We start from the raw sequence: 17,051 nt of genomic DNA, 5'->3' as shown, positions 1-17,051 counted from the left end.
TTCTTGCGCGAACTTATAAAAATCATGTTCAGGAAGAAATCCTATATATTTGCCATTCGAGATTTCTTACACGGATTTTGTAAACAAAAGTTAACGAATAAGTTTAGCATATAACAACGTGCCAAAAGTTAGTTATAAGAGCTGTATGTATTAAAAGTATTTATCGAATGAGATGTTACGATTGGTTAATTCTTTGAGCCGTAAATAAATGAAAACCGTCCAAAATCACATTATTTTCAATCACTTATTATGTAAAATGAGTGAGTATACAAAATTGAAACTTTGTGAAAATGTAGCTTTTTTCATTTGTAAAAACTGTGCAAGATTTCATCCCCAAATGTTTATCAACTTTTACAAAAAGCTGTTTAACAATTAAAAAGGTGTCTTCGTAGAACTTAATTTCTACAATTTTCGGAAATACGGCAACTGATGGGAGCTTTTTCTACTCTGGAAGAGTTGCACTATCATGTACAACTCGAAACAAATTGATTTTTTAATCGTAAACTATTTTAAACAATGGCGTCAGAAACTGCACATCATTTTACTGTTTATAATTATATTAACATTAATGAGACACGTTTATAGTATAAATAATATAACATTTATCATTAATATTTATATTAAAAAAGTAAAAATTACTAGAATTCAATAATACAGACCAAAATAAACGCATAATTATAATAAAAATGACTAAAAATCTTTAATTATTTAATAATAAAGTTACAATTCTATCTTTCTTAATATTAGTTATAAAAATATATACAGGTAATGTTAATGATTATGATCCACAGTAAATTAATGACGAAAGCAAAAAATTAAACGTAAACAAATATAAATTCTAATTCTGAAATCAATTTATTTATTAAGCATAATTTCCGGAAATTGTAGAAATTAAGTTCTACGAAGACGCCTTTTAGTTGCCAAATATCTTTTTGCAGAAACTAGTAAATATTGGGTGAAATATTGGGGAAATTTTACACACTTTTTACGAATGAAAAAATACTACATTTTCACAAAGTGTGAAATTATAAACTTTGTATATTCAATTTCATATGAATAATTAACGACTGAAAATAGTGCAATTTTGGATGGTTCTTATTTATTTATGGCTCAACGAATTAATCAATGCTAACGCGTGACGTCTCATTTGATGGATGTTTTTAATGCAATTTTTATTCGAAACTTGTTTTATCTAAAAATACAATTTTTATTGCGATCCGATTATTAGATTCGTTGTTATATACAAAACCCTGTTTTCGTCACCTTTGGAAATTGTTTACAAATTGTTTACAAAATCCGTCCAACAAATCTTGAGTGAAAAATATATGGGATTCGTCTCTGAACATGATATATATGTATGGTGATATATATGATATAAGAATTATATAGGTAATACAATCTATCGATATCGGCATCGCGTAAGAAAATTTCAGATATTATTTAATATTGCGTAAAAGACTAATTTGATTGGGTTGTTTAGTGCATATAGCTCTTTAGGTAAAACGCATATTGACTTTGCTATGACTAATAATAAATAGCCAATAAGTTAGGTGAATCAAGTTAAAGAAATATAAATACAGAATTAGATAAAGTTGAACATGAAATTCTAGGAGGTTGGATGAATAAATTATCTTTGCACCACGAATTAGCTTTGCACTTTTTAAAGCAAAATTGTGATTTTTTCTGGAACGTACATATAAATATATACACAATTTATAACATTACTCTGCTTGGAGGTTCTACAATACATGTACGATTATTAATAGTTGTTCGATACTATATACTCGCTATCACAATACATCAACATATGTGTCATACATTGGTAATAGAAAACGTGTAAAATACCACGCATTAGATTTTAAATACATGTACATATGTTTAGTATTAGTCATACACTAATTCTAGAAGATACATAAAAGCGTGCCATAAAAGTATGTATCTTTATATGTATATATATAATACACCTATCAAGTATGTATACTTATTATATGTACTATATACTATAACGTCATATCATCTTATTGTTAGTATTATGTACTTAACATGAGCAAATTCTTTTATAATGTGCAGCTTTGAGCGTAAAATGCCTCAAGCTAAAATGACTTGGATCAGTAGTTTTGTTAACAAAAATAATGTTGACGATGCTACGTAAATGGCACGTAATATTTTCGGAAGCCATTTTTCATATTATTCAAAATTTCATATTATTAAATTATTATTTTTCATATTATTAACGCGAATATACTTAGATGGATGTGTGATGGATGATGTGTACTTTTATCGAGTACAAGTAAATTAGTGAGAAATACATATTAGATGAAACAGAATAAAGGGGAAGGGGTAGGATCTTGAAAGGAGTGGGAAATAACGAACGTAACAACGTCTGCGAGAGTCGTGTCGCTACTTCCGAGCAAATAACGTCTTATAGGATACCCTGTAAGTTCAGGTACAAAATATTATAATTTTATAATGCCATACATTTTTTTGTACTTATGTATGCTTGTGTGATGCTTATTAGAATATACATATATATAAATTAAATTGATTTATTCGAGTAACATTGAATGCATTTAGTACAGTGTCATTCGTGAAAAGTGTTCAGTTAAAAATCGCGGATAGGGTAATAATGACAATACTATAATATCTACATTGCTAGTATTGACTTTGACGTGAATATACTATATTAATCTACCTTAAAACTTTGCTTTTTTGGGCCTGATGAAAGTTATAACCATAAGACATGTATAAAATAGAAACGTTGCTATCTATTGTTACTCTCTTCTGATCTTTTTTCATTAGCCTAATTTTCATTTATCTCTATTGTTTATCACATTTCACAACTTCCACGATTTTTTAATTTTATTATGATACCTATTTTACGCTAAATAAATTTGATCAAAAATTAAAAAATATTTCATTTAGTTATATTTATATATTTTTATAATAATTCGAATTACTTATTATATTTTTTTAAATGTTTAAGAAATTCGTTTTGGCATTTTAAATAATTGTATATTATAACTAACATCTGATTACACTTAGTTATTTCAAATACGCTTAAAAACCGCATTATGTATAATAAGGGTTTTTGAAATATAGACAATAATGGCTGAAATAGAAAGTCGTTAATAAATCTGAAATACTTATTTTTGTTGCAAATTATAAAAAAATGATTCGATTGAAATGATTTTGGAATCGATATCATTATTTTAAAACTATGTCTGCAAGCTAAATTTGGTAGTTCTTACGTAACGTGTTAACGAACGCACTCTCACTACTGAATATATGTATGTACTTATTTAGGTATGTACCTACTCTTCGTTTCAAATTAAACTTCATAAAAAAATGCATCATAATTTAATAAATAATTATGACTTTATAAGACTTGTGTTAGTTACGATGTGAATGATAACAAAATTATTGAAATTATTAAATAACAAAATATTAATGACAATTACAACAACCGTACTAATAATATTAACAAGAATAATAATGATAAAAGTAATATTGATGATAAAAATAACAATAAAAATAAAAATACGAAGAATTTCTATAGTTATTACACATCGATAAACATTTTTAAAATGTTTAATATTTCTCTCAATTCATAAATGTTTTAATGTTCTTTTTAACATAACAAAATATTATTTAAGTAGCTTTGTTGTGCATTAGATACTTAATTTTATATTAAATTTATATTTCTTTAATTGGTAATTGCCCGCTGATAATTATAAACATTATTAAGCTTCATTGACAAGTCAATTTTATTTTGTCACACAGAGTTGGAAAATAAAAATTGTTTTTTTTAATATATGTAAAACCGTAAATATAAATAACTACATACAAAAACGACGATAAATATCACGTTAAAATTACAAGTAGGTATATTACTTATATTCTTTAAAACGTGATATATTCTCCAAAATCGGTAAAATTTTTTAAATAGACATGCAGTGTAAAACTTTTGTTTAGTTTAAATAACTGATTCAATAACATTAATTTCTTCATAACTTTTTTGGTGATTGTTATACTAAATTTAAATAATTATAATACGTTACACAACATAATATTATCGAAGTAAGAAAATAAAAAATTGAGTGAAGTATTCGATTTTTACTTGGAAGAGTAATTATAGACAGATGTTGCTGTATTTTTCATATCGAATGTATATGGGTAGATTTATTATGAGAACAGATCAGAAAAATATTATATTAGCTAGTTTTTAAGAAATTGAAATATAATGTTTCATACCTGGTTGTATTAGAAAAGAATTTAGTTCTAGACTTTAATTTTGTATGTTTTACTTGCTATTTACATAATATGGCATTTTTGATTCTTGTTTCTTATACATGTTTTAATAAATTATCAGGGACCTCATGTTCTGTTTTGTTGTAAATGTGAAAGGAGTGTTTTTCGAAAACATACATCGTGTTATCTACTTATGATAGTTATCTTGTATAACTCTAGTTTAAGTATATTTTGACTAGTTTGACTACTTGTGTAGTTGAAGTTTACTTGTTTATGTTGTTTCTATGACATTACGTAAATGTTACAAATTACGAAATATTTAATACTGATTTTGACATTTTGTATACTTAAATAGTAATTACATAGAAGCAATGTAAAATGTTTACAAGTTGATTGAATCATATCAATTTTATATCTTTTTTTTATTCGTTGCATATCAAAATCTTGTAATACTACAATTACGTTTGAACTGAATCGATTATAATAACTTGGTTTATGCGTGCATACATCTTATATTTAACTTTAAGTTTCTCAGAAATTTCATTGTGATTTTATATTAACATATATGCATAATATACTATTCGTAGTACGTAATTTTTTTGTGAAAGCATAAAATATGAGCAAAGAAAGAAAACAATTCTTAAAGAGATTGAGGGCAAATATATCTTCCATGTTATAAAATATGAATGTATAACGTATTTAAAAATATATAACATTATAAATATATAACAAAATAATTGACGTATATCATTATTATAAACCATTACAAACTACTCCTGATAGTTCATGATAGATCAAGCTATTTTAATGTTGCAAAAATTGAATTAGAAATTTTGTTAGTTATGTATTATATCTATCTTTTCAGAATAAATATTTTAGATTTGATACATTATATATATTGTGATAATTAAATATTTATTCCAATAAATATAATTTAACAGTATGTGATAGAACTTGAAGCATATAAATTTAAAAAAAGTATGTACTACAATTATTAGATACAATAATAATTAAAGATAGTAATATAGGTAAGTAAGTATTCATTGCACCATTCGTACATTTCAATAACTCAATGTTTTCAGATATAATATATGAAAATATAGTATCATATGTATACATACAAATACTTCTATATTATATATATTATTGCCATAACACTCTATAACATAAATTTATATTTTAAATGCGTATTAAATATATATCTTACTTAAAATATACTTTAAATTAAAATTCTGATCATAGCGATATATCTTTTACAACATAACAGAACATATATGCCTCCGAAGTAATCATTGAGTTTAGATAATATCTAGTTGTGTATGAATTTACGTTTATTTGTATTGTTGAGTCAATATAGGAATTGAATATTTGATATAAAAAATCAATACCTTGATATCGAGCTGCAAATACAGTATATATCCTATCACTTTAATTGGTTTGAAAGCAAATGAAATATACTTACGAAAGCGAAAATACTATATTTCTTGTTGGTTCTTACGTAAAACAGAAACGAAATGATTGATTTAGGGGAAGAAAAATATAGAAATAAATAAATAAATCGAGAGAATAATAAGAATAAAAGATATAAATCTGAAAAAAACAATAAGGTCAGACATACTTCGTAATTGAAGGCGGTCGTCCGGGACTTGAGAGTACTATGTGCCAGTTCAGTTCACGGACACCAAATTAGACATGGTCTATTTTTGACCAACTTATAGTTGCTCTCTTGTTCCAATTTACTGGTTACTCATGCTAGAAACTCTATAGCAACATTATACGAGGAATTTAGTATTTCATACATTTTCCATTGAAAAATTGTTTAAAATAAAAAGATTAAATAACAAAAAAGGCAACAGGAAAGGAACAACTTCAATTCAAAAAATTATCATTATCTTCAATTAATCAGTAATATGTTATTTGTAGTTAGGTGATATTACAAAAAAAATTTTTAACATTTTTTACTTTGCTTATTCCGAAAAAGTTGTTTTCAAAATGTAATACAAATGGCGAAATACATGCTTGGAATAAAATAATTGAGAAATTTCAATTCCTTTGTAGTGTTTCTCAACAGAGCCTATTCGTTTTATAATTTAGTTTGATGAAAATAGTTTTTTGGTTTAACGTCTAATTACACATTTCCAACTATTTAATGATGCGACGCCGTTATACATTGCCAACTGGAAAATTATACGTGAAAATGAAATGATCTGGCAACCTGCCATGTATACGTATAACGTATTGTATCTTAATTTAAGATTATACAATAGAAATACAAAAGTATTTGTGTCTCAGATTTTAATACTTAGGTATAGTGTATATTTGTTTAATATTCCACTAAATGAACAATTTTTGTTGTTTTTACAATTCAAAAAAGTATCCCATTCTCATTATTCTCTTCTTACTATTTTTACATCTTTTGCGCAATATTAACCCTCCAATTTCCATAGCTCAGATTATGTTACAATCTTTTGTCATTTATTATCTCTATTCATAAAAACAACAGGTTTCGAGAATTTGTTTTAAAATATATGTAAAATATTCTTTATATAAGTATTTGTTTATTTTTAATGAAATTTTAATTATTTTTTATTACCATTTTTTATATCTAATTTTATATTTTTCTTTGAATAAGATAAATTTGTTTACTATTATTTATTAAACTTAGTCCCTGCCTTTCGGCTTTGGACGACTTCCGGTTTACATACTTTCTTACATTACTACTTAAGTCACCTTACAGTACACTTATGCTACTTTGTAATACGACATATGTTACATTGCACTTTGTTATATTGCCCTAACCCTTCTGCCTGTCGTTCTTTGGCCTTTGATTCTAGCTGTATTCTCTTCTTTTCTCCATTATCACTTTCAGCACTGCTAGCCCCTCTCCTGTCTCCTTTAGTGTCTCTTCCAGTCCCTTTGATCCCCCTGTTACCTCACATTCTTCCAGGATAACTATATTTCATTATATTTTACTATATTTTACTATAGTTTACTATATTTTAGTTTACTATATATAGTTTACTATATTTCATTAAATAAAGAAGTTCACTGGAAAGTGAATGGTAAACAAATTTGATTTAACAGTGAAAGTTGAAATAAACGAATAATACAAACAACAACACGCTAGAGTCATAATATCAATATTATGTACTGTATTGTATTAGTATTCAGTATCTTGCGTAGTAAATAAAGACAGAGGCGTTACTAGATTTCAAAGACAACCGGTCACAAAAACATTTGCACATTGCACAATTTTAATTTCTAAGTTTTATATTTTCAGTAAATGTACCAACAAAAATGTATTACATTATGTTACACTATACTACATAGATAATAGCAGAAAAAGAATTTTTGAGTTATTATTTATTGTTGTCTAAATTTTAAAAGAAATATTGAAAAAGAGCGAATTTCTATGTCACAAAAAGTTCCAGACGCAAAATATCCATTCAGAAATTTCTCAGTAAAGAAAAGCAAGTGTGAACACATCGGATTGCAAATGTGCATTAGTTTCGTTACTCATTTATTCAGAATGAATAGCAAAAGAGAATATACAAGTTTTGAAATACGATAGTTAGTAATATATCACTACGAATAGAAAAGGTCAATTCGTAAAATAAGGGATACGTTAAAAAACAATTCAAAAACGTTTAAAAAAAAAGGAAACAAAGCAGTATTGATTATTTAAAAAAACTTATTTTCACTATTACAAAACACCATATTATCAAGCATATAGCATACCCAACTAAATATTAAATTTTAGTGAATAATCATTATTGGTTTTAGTTTTATATGTATCATCTGATTAATTTTACATGTACTTTTAGTATTATTAATTTAGTATTTAGTATTATAGTAATTTTAGTATTAGTGTCCGAAACTTTTTCTGACATAAAAATTCACTTTCTTTTAGTGCTTATATTAATATTTAGACAAGAATAAATAATCACTAATAATAGCGTAATGTAATGTGATGTAATACGTTTTTGTTGGTCCTTGTACATTTACTGAAAATATAGAGCTTAGAAATTAAAATTGTACAATGTCCAAATCTTTTTATCGCCGACTCTACACGTACAAACTGAAATATCAGAAAAGTATTAATAAATTCTATATGTAAACTCAAAACAAAATGTGTATTTACCTTTTTCTTGACATTATGGCAGTAAAATTAACAAAGCATTATATGAAACGCTTTTTCAGTGAAAAGTCTGTTAAAAACAATCAAAAAATGAAAAGTGAAGCATTAGAATAATGTGCTTATACATACTATAGAATAAATACAGGGTAGTACATACACGCAGGCAATTGAAGAGTTCATTTTTATCTAAAAAACCATATAAATAAACAGATAACCGCGTAACTAAAAATATAAATTTATATTATAATTTTCAGGATGCAATTTATTTGAATGTTTATCTCGGAAATAGTAAAAAAAAAAATATAGTAAAATAAAGTAGAAATTTATTTATGTAAACGATAAAAGTTGATCAAAATTTGTACAGCGCGGATCATTTTTCTTTTCACATACATATCTACATCATAAAGGATATATTCCTAAGTAACACACGCCTTGAATTTTGCAGTTGTCTCTTTTGTTTCTTAAATAAAAGAGCAATAATTGAAAATAAATGAAAATTGCTTTTACGGAAACACCTAAGTTAAGTGACTTTAAATGTATCTCTTCAGCGTTGACACTTTATTGTTACAACAATTAGAACACGCGTTTCAAACCACATTCTAAAAGTTTATATAGATTTTATGAAGTGTGAACTATATATTAGAGATAAATATGAAATTGATTGATCCAAACATAATCCTCGTTTCAGTTTCAATTTAGCAGAACATTCAGTTTCAGTTATAGCAAGAAGTAAATAGTTAACAGTAGAGAAACATTCTTCTATCATAATGTTGAAGATATAATAAAAATATCAATGTTTTAATTGGCTTGCAGCAAGTGTCCAAGTACTTGTGTTCAGTAGTGTATGTATATCCTTCTGCTGTAGCAAAGTGTAGTGTAGGCTTCTAAAGCAATCTACATATGCTAAATGTTGCGTTCTACATGTTGCATGCATTGAAAATGTAAAACAAAAATATGAAAACATTGCAAATGATATTTTTTAAAACTCACATTGGAATTTATGATTGTTTATACGGTTTCCTTTAGGCAAATAAATTCATGGAAGTAATTTATACATTTTTTAAAGAAGTTTCACGGTGATTATGTTTCTAAATAATGAAATTGAAAACTCCATAAAAGTGGAGTTTAATCAGTTTGGCTTTTGAGAGGCTTATATGTGTAGATTCGTTGCGACTTGCATCGATACAAGAATTACTATGTACTGTCTTGATTAGAGAACAAGATCCGATATTGATACAGTGTCATTAAACTTCGGAGTGATGCAATGCATTAGAATTTGACGAGCAATCACACATCCGTATAACACAACGGCGACGATGGACAAGTATGACTATGATATCCGCCAATCTATCGGTACAGACATTGTTATATTTGACGTGTTCTTGTAGATGTAGTCACACGATCGTAGAATTGATGTCCGTGTTTTGGCGAATTTGAATCCTTTATTATGAAAGATTACTGTAATTATCTATAAAAATTTCGCATTAAATAAGAATCCTTATCAGACACAGCATAGTATTTTTGTATTAATATTATGTGTTTTATTCATTTTATTAAGACCAATAGCCAATATTTAGCAAACCAATATTTTCCTATTTGCTACTTGAGAGTAGCAGCTATCATTTCCCGACATATGTATTAGGTTGTCCGAAAAATTTCTTTCGTTTCATAAGGTGATAATAGATGAACAACAATTTCTATTTTATATTATTTTATTGAATTAGGTATGATCCATTTCGTTCTATTTCTATTACTATGTTCGTACATAATTTAATAAACTAATATAAAACAAAAAACATTGTGCGTCTACTATTTTCTTATAAAACGAAAGAAACTTTTCGGAAAACCTAATAATACTGCACATTTCATGTTTGTGTCCTTACGTACTATTTTTTTAAATTGTCATTAAATGATCACTAAACGATGGCTCGTGCGAAAGTAATCAAGAAATTTAGTTTAGTTAGCTTTCAATTGATTGAAAAGTGTATAAAACGCACTTTCCATGAAACTTGTTCTTGATATACGACATATCCTTGATCTACTTGATTTAGTTAGTTTTATTCGTACTCGGTATAAAATCAGTTTAATGTCGGATATAGATCGAAATCCAGTAGCGCTTATTTATGTGCAAAGGTATAGGACTCTCCAAACTTTTTATATTCTATCGGCAGCCCAGACACAAGAAGACAATGAACAAAAAAAATGATTCAGAAGCCAAATTGACCAAAGTTACCAGATTTTATGATAGATAGATAGATAGTTGTATAGATGGATATTTGATTTCAATTTGGCGGTCAAGAAGTAGAAATAGACTTGGTTTACAATAACTATAGTACGATATACTTATTCATCCACCCACTCTCTCCATACTTATGATAACTTAAGATTAAATCGAAAACTAGAACTGAGGCTAAAATTAGAAACATATGATCATAATACTGCATAATTCTGTAACAATGTACGTAATTCCTTCGGCTTATTTTTTCTTTTTTTTATCTTTCCTTAATCGTACCACGCTTCTCAACCCTCCCATCACCTTCCATCACCTCTGATCTTTCATTTCCTAACATTTCCTCTAACGTTAATTTTGTTCTGCTCATACGTATACAATCTTCCACTATATGTCTTAAATTTTAACTATCCTATTTCTAGCTCACATATTTTACGTGCCTTGTTCTTTTCTTCCCTTTAGTAATTATTTTCTTTTTCTAAATTTCCACATCTTGCCTTCCCAAACTTTGCCTGCCTGTTTCTTTTTTTTTTTTATTTATTTATTTATTTATTCAAATTTTACAATTTGTCCAGTAGGACATTGCCTACCTACCTATACTCTGTATGTGTTTGTATAACAGGATACAGTAGGGTGTTTTCTCTTTAGTCTTCTTCATTGTACTTAAACTTTATTTTGTTATATCATACTCTGCATTTATGCCTTCTTTTTCCTATTCATCCTCGCTCCCTTTATTAGTATTCCTAATATATATTCTTCCTCTTATTCTTTTTTCGTACTATACCCAACTGACTATACCAATTTCTATTCAGGTACTCTGCTTTGTTTCTATGCTCTTTTCTCTTCTTTCTTTTAAACATTCCTCTACTAGCATAAGCTCCTTTGTTTCATCACCTAACATTAACTCAAAATTTATTGCTCTTAAATCTGTCCTGATTCTAATCCTCTGTATTTTAATATCTCTCAGAACTATACTAATTAAGTTACTATTTCACTTATTCTGTATCTTCTTCGGCTCTTCTCTCTCTTTCCATTCAAATATTTCAAATAATAAATATTTAAAATAAATAATAAATATTTAAAGATAAATAATAAATATTTAAGCGTCAGGTTGGACACCGTGGGGTTTTAGTCGGTAAGTCCGACACTACCCTGCCGCTTCCTTTTACTAATGCTCTTTTCACATTTTTCACACCTCTCTCTCTCTCTCTCTCTTGTTCTTTCACAGATACCCATAATTTACTCCTACCCTCACAGAGTCGAAGGTCATATTCTTAGGTCTACGAAAAATACGCATCACAAAATACGTCACGCTAAGATCCTTAATAGATGCACCTTGGTATGTTACCAACGAAACAATACATCGCGACCTCAAGATACCCACAGTCAAAGAGGAAATAGCAAAATATAGCGACAGATATAGCAAAAGAATCAACAAACACCGAAACCCCCTAATCACTGGACTACTTGATACGACGGACCAGATTCGCAGGCTGAAGGGGCACTACCCGCTAGACCTAAACGCTAGATTCAATTAGTTATATAAATTAAGTAATATCCACTTATTTATAATACTTACTTATAAATTATACTTATCTATAATAAGTATTAACTTATCATAAATAATCAGCCATGTCACTGCGCCACGCCAGAAAAATTACTGAAAATTCTCATCGCGAGAATTGATTGTAATTTTAATAAATAAATAAAAAAAAAAAACAAAATATGTCAAGGTGTATAGAGGTCATTTTACTGCAAAGAGGTGCTCTTTGCGAACACTTACAGAATCGTTAGCTACTTAACAGTTTATTTATGATAAATCTTTGGAATTTCAGGTAGCGAAGAAATAGTTCTGTCAAGATGTCAAGGCCAATCCTTAGCAGGCCGCGTACACGCGTATATGGATGCAACTATGACAAAGGAGAATCATATTATAAGCCAATGGTCGACCACTTGGATCGAAAATACAGTTCTCGACCGCTTTTCTCTGAACCAAGAACTTCATTGGCTGACGAGATCGCAGCCCGCCGAGGCGACATCGGTAACATCTTCAGTCGTTTTCCAAAATGGTTTTAAGGGGTGAATTTATCCTAATCCCTTTCTCCTTAACTATTACAACCGTAGTAGTCAATAACTCTTTTCATTGTCAGTAAGAAAATGCTGAATTATTTTTCATTATATTGGTAATTAATGAGTGGCATGTCCGATCCAAGTCCTGATGTGAAATGAATCGAATGTACTGTTCTATACATCTGCTGTTACAGCCACAACAAAATTTTACTCTATAGAGGGTCATCGTAAGAAAATCTTTGCCCCAATAATAAAATAAAATAAAATCGTGACATAAAGCTGCAACGTCTAATGATTTATTATCTCCTGTGACATGATACGAACTTCTGTTATTTAAACGTTTTTTTCTTCGTATAAAAGTGAGAAAATGAAACTTAATCTTTTATCACTTAGGTTCCACATATGAATAAAATATTAATTACTATTTTTTCCAATTTTAAATTGCTCGTGTATTCTGTTCCTTTATATATTTTAAGCTAAAGATAAAATATATTAATTTAGTTTAACTTCAGTTCTTGTTACAGAAATGGAATAACATTACCTGTGCTATTGTAAAATTATATAGAACCAAGCTAATATATGTGTTTATTACATAGATATATGTGATAAATAATCTACATTATGAGCATGTCGAGATCACATTTTCAATTTCGTTTACGGATATTTAAAAAAAAATTATTCAAAATTTGAAAAGAACGATATATATCATTATTACCGACAATGAAAACATCATCATTAATTACAAGCATTGATTACACATTATAATGTATTTATATCGTATGTTATTGAAATTCACTCATATTAATTTATGTTCTTCATTTGTTGATTTTGCTATCTTTTTATGTCAATTTATATGCATGTAATAGGAGAAAATCAATAGATTTTACGAAACACTCAATTTAAGTATATGATATAAAATAAAATGAAATATAAGTAGCTCTCTCTCCAGACAAATATCGAATTTAATCAATGAATATTTTGTTTACGAACATAGTAACAAATATTTGATATACCGATTCTATTTAAGTACATATTTTAATAAATAATTGTTTCCCATTTGTATCCCATTAGAAAGTTGTTACTTGAAACTGTAACAATCCTTGTTACCAAGCTTATTTATCGGAAAAGAGTAAATATAGAAATAAACTATGAATCCGCAATCGATAAATTGTAACGTAATTGAACGTAATTATAATTAAACCGTTTATCGATATCTACTTGTCGATTATTTATTCTATTACGCAGCGAATGGCAGCGTACTTACATCGACCTAAAAGCGGTTTCATTGCAGTAAAATGGTGAACTTTTAAAGAGAGTTTCAATTCAGATGACATTTGTTTTTTCATTAGTCAAATATAATACATACCTACATATGTATAAGTGTAATAGTGTACATATGTTGAGATATCGGTTTTTACAGGCACGCATGACCTCTCTGGTCCTCGCAACACTTCCTTTGGGCGTGACCTTGACCTTGAATTAGACCCTTCCATTCGCGCTTCCCAATTGCCACTACCTTCCTTGACTACCGACAACTTGTTCCCCGAAGACGAGGATATTGTCTACGACAGCCGTGGCCAGCGCAGTCGACGTCGATTCGCTGAAAATTTTGCCAACGATGTCGTAGCGACGACGCAACATCTGAAAGCGAAACTGGCCACGTTCGGGTTAGAGGATGAGGTCGATGCTGTATTAAGAAAACCACGACGCCTACGTCAAGGACAGGATCAAGTTGATAATATTCTCAGTTCAAGGAAAAATCTGCAAGACATAAAATCAATTAGCGAAGAGGCAGAAACTACGTTTAAAAGACGTTCGAAGCTGTTTGACGAAACCGATCGATTAGAAGAGAGTAAACCAATGCTTACGAAATGGTCGAAATTAATTAACGAGGACGAAAGTTCAGTGTCCGCTAATGCTGCTGCGACAAGGGCTATGCAAACCAAAGCTCGTTTGAACGACCTTGAGTCTGAAATGGAAGAGCTTGCAGAGAGACAGGCAAAAAGAGAACGCAGGGCAGCTGCCCTCAGGGCATTGATCAACGAAAATATGTCCGATACGGAAAATTTCCAAGAACAATCTGTTCATAGCAAGAAGGTTTCCATCCGTGAACACTCTGAGAAACACGTCCTCTGAACAAGAATGAATATTTATAACTCAAATATGAGAATATTCCCTCGTTATTTACCATTTACTTTCGATCAATTGACTGTCATTTGTTCCTAATGATCCTGCAGATGTTGTTTGTATTATATGTACTATTTGAATATTCGATCACTTTTAATTGACAGTGCATAGATGCAACAGAAACAACGATATCTTCACATTACACGAATAATACAGATATTTGTATAAAATTATTTATGTAGTAGAAATACATTGGCAATATCATGGAAATACAATTTCAATCGGATTATCGCTTATTTTATATACCCAGGAATATATAACATATGCAGAGAGTTTTTGTATGTATTAAAAGTCATGCTATACGCGTATAATATAAATATACGCATATACATATGTACGCACGAATACGATACCAGCGAGTACACGCAGATATACTTATTACAGCGCATATATTTATTATTTTACGTACACTAGTTTATACAGTATTATCGAGAAACTATATAATTGTAAATTTTATTGGACTTTCGATTATAATTCTGTAATTTTTCTGAAGGCGAAAGATAAGTTAAGAATTTCTTCCTATTTATTGTCTACTTTAAAATTAGAAAATCATATTTTTAATAAAATATTGTTGAATCACTCATTAGTTAAAAAGATATTAAATAACATTAGTTAAAATAGCAGAACGTGAATCTTTGAAACTTGATATTTTTTTAATAATTGTATAGACAAACACTTATTTCCTCGTCGTCGTTGTTTTTTAAATATTAAGTACTAATTGTTTGTTTTTCTTGATATGAAAATGCATTTTTCAAATAGAGCAAACAGTAAATGTTAAAATTTATCAATGGAGAAGCAAAAGTATACTTTCGACTAATACATAGTATTTAATCAAAGTTAGCAAATAGAACGTAACTTATGTATGTAATATGTTCAATACCTTGTTGAATAATCAATATTTCGTTTTCGCAAATTTTACGTAAAATAAAACCGTATAGTACTTATATACAGGGTGGTTGGTAACTGGTGGTACAAGCGGAAAGGGGATGATTCTACGCGAAAAAAGAAGTCGAAAATATAGAATAAAAATTTTTCGTTTGAGGTTTTGTTTTCGAGAAAATCGACTTTGAATTTTCGCTCGGACGCGTGCGGTACGTTACAACGGATCTCACCGTAGATCGTTGTCTCAATGGAAAAAATTAAAAAAGAAAATTTTTATTCTATATTTTCGACTTCTTTTTTCGCGTAGAATCACCCCCTTTCCACTTGTACCACCAGTTACCAACCACCCTGTATATAAAATTAAGCGAAGAATTAATTTCATTTCTACTCTTTCTTTTATAGTCAAGAGTCAAATCACAACATAGTGTGCCAGAAAAAAACATTGTCCTAACCTTACTATATGTATTTCTGTTAATCTCTCTTATTTGTAAATAAATTTCACTGTTCCAATGTATCCTGAATACATAGTGTGTTTGCATGTTGTATACCCACCCACATATGCAAGAACGATTCCTTTTTGAATACCATGTTTTTTGTTTATATTATGAGAATACCTTTAACTTTTTGTTTTTGATATATATTAAGAGAATTCTTGATCACAGATTGTTGAATATTTGCATATATTTTTTTTTTGTTTCATCTTTTCTTATTATTACAATCCATAAAAAAATTCACAGCTCTTGGAACATAATCGAATAATAATAGAATTACTCTCAAAAGTATTAACATTTTTATTCATAAAAAAGATTCTGTAACTTACATCAAAAGTGTTCGTGACAATGCTAAAGGTAAGTCGAAGGGCAGTGACGTCATTATACACATTTTGAGACATTGGTCATCTCTTCAACAAATACATTATTCATTTTCACAAGCTCTCCTATTTGCTAACTGTAGGCTAAATTTCTGTTATGGATGATTTGAAACAAAAGAGTGTCTGACTCATTGTTTACGATGCCGTTTAAATATATTATAATTATACGAGTACATACGATATATAACATAGCATAGTATATACGAGTACATACATGTATATTCATTAAATCACAAATTACTATTTTCCGCTTAATTGATCTTATCAATTTATACAGCATCAAAATATAGACTAAAATGTGGATATATTACAATTAAAAGCCGATGGATAGTAGAAAACTGCAATTTTCATCATTTTTAACCGTTTCTGGCTCATAGCAACGTTAACCGATTTCAATGAACTTTTCAGAATGTATATAGCTGACT

The 17,051-nt window shown here is 28.6% G+C and overlaps 1 protein-coding gene and 1 long non-coding RNA gene across 3 annotated transcripts; one reads left to right on the top strand and one right to left on the bottom strand.

Annotated features, from left to right (window-relative positions):
• Positions 1-2,302: 2,302 nt before the first annotated feature.
• LOC117165760 (uncharacterized) lies at positions 2,303-16,276 on the top strand. Of its 2 annotated transcripts, none has more exons than XM_033349121.2 (3): positions 2,303-2,446; positions 12,452-12,657; positions 14,107-16,276. In XM_033349121.2, exons 2-3 carry the CDS (start codon positions 12,477-12,479, stop codon positions 14,820-14,822), a joined length of 897 nt encoding a protein of 298 aa, XP_033205012.1. In that variant the 5' UTR covers positions 2,303-2,446; positions 12,452-12,476; the 3' UTR covers positions 14,823-16,276. The 2 variants fall into 2 exon arrangements, with proteins under 2 accessions (XP_033205012.1, XP_033205013.1); XM_033349122.2 differs by having other exon boundaries at positions 2,322-2,436.
• LOC143305180 (uncharacterized) lies at positions 12,754-14,191 on the bottom strand. The gene is made up of 2 exons (XR_013061926.1): positions 14,053-14,191; positions 12,754-13,956 (listed from the first exon to the last, which is right to left on the bottom strand). It is a non-coding gene; the product is annotated as an uncharacterized LOC143305180 (long non-coding RNA).
• Positions 16,277-17,051: the final 775 nt, after the last annotated feature.

The sequence above is a fragment of the Bombus vancouverensis genome, chromosome 3, assembly GCF_051014615.1.
Source record: "Bombus vancouverensis nearcticus chromosome 3, iyBomVanc1_principal, whole genome shotgun sequence".
Taxonomy (NCBI): Eukaryota; Metazoa; Arthropoda; class Insecta; order Hymenoptera; family Apidae; genus Bombus; species Bombus vancouverensis.
The sequence above is the reverse complement of the archived record's forward strand: the minus strand, read 5'-3'. Positions and strand labels throughout refer to the sequence as shown.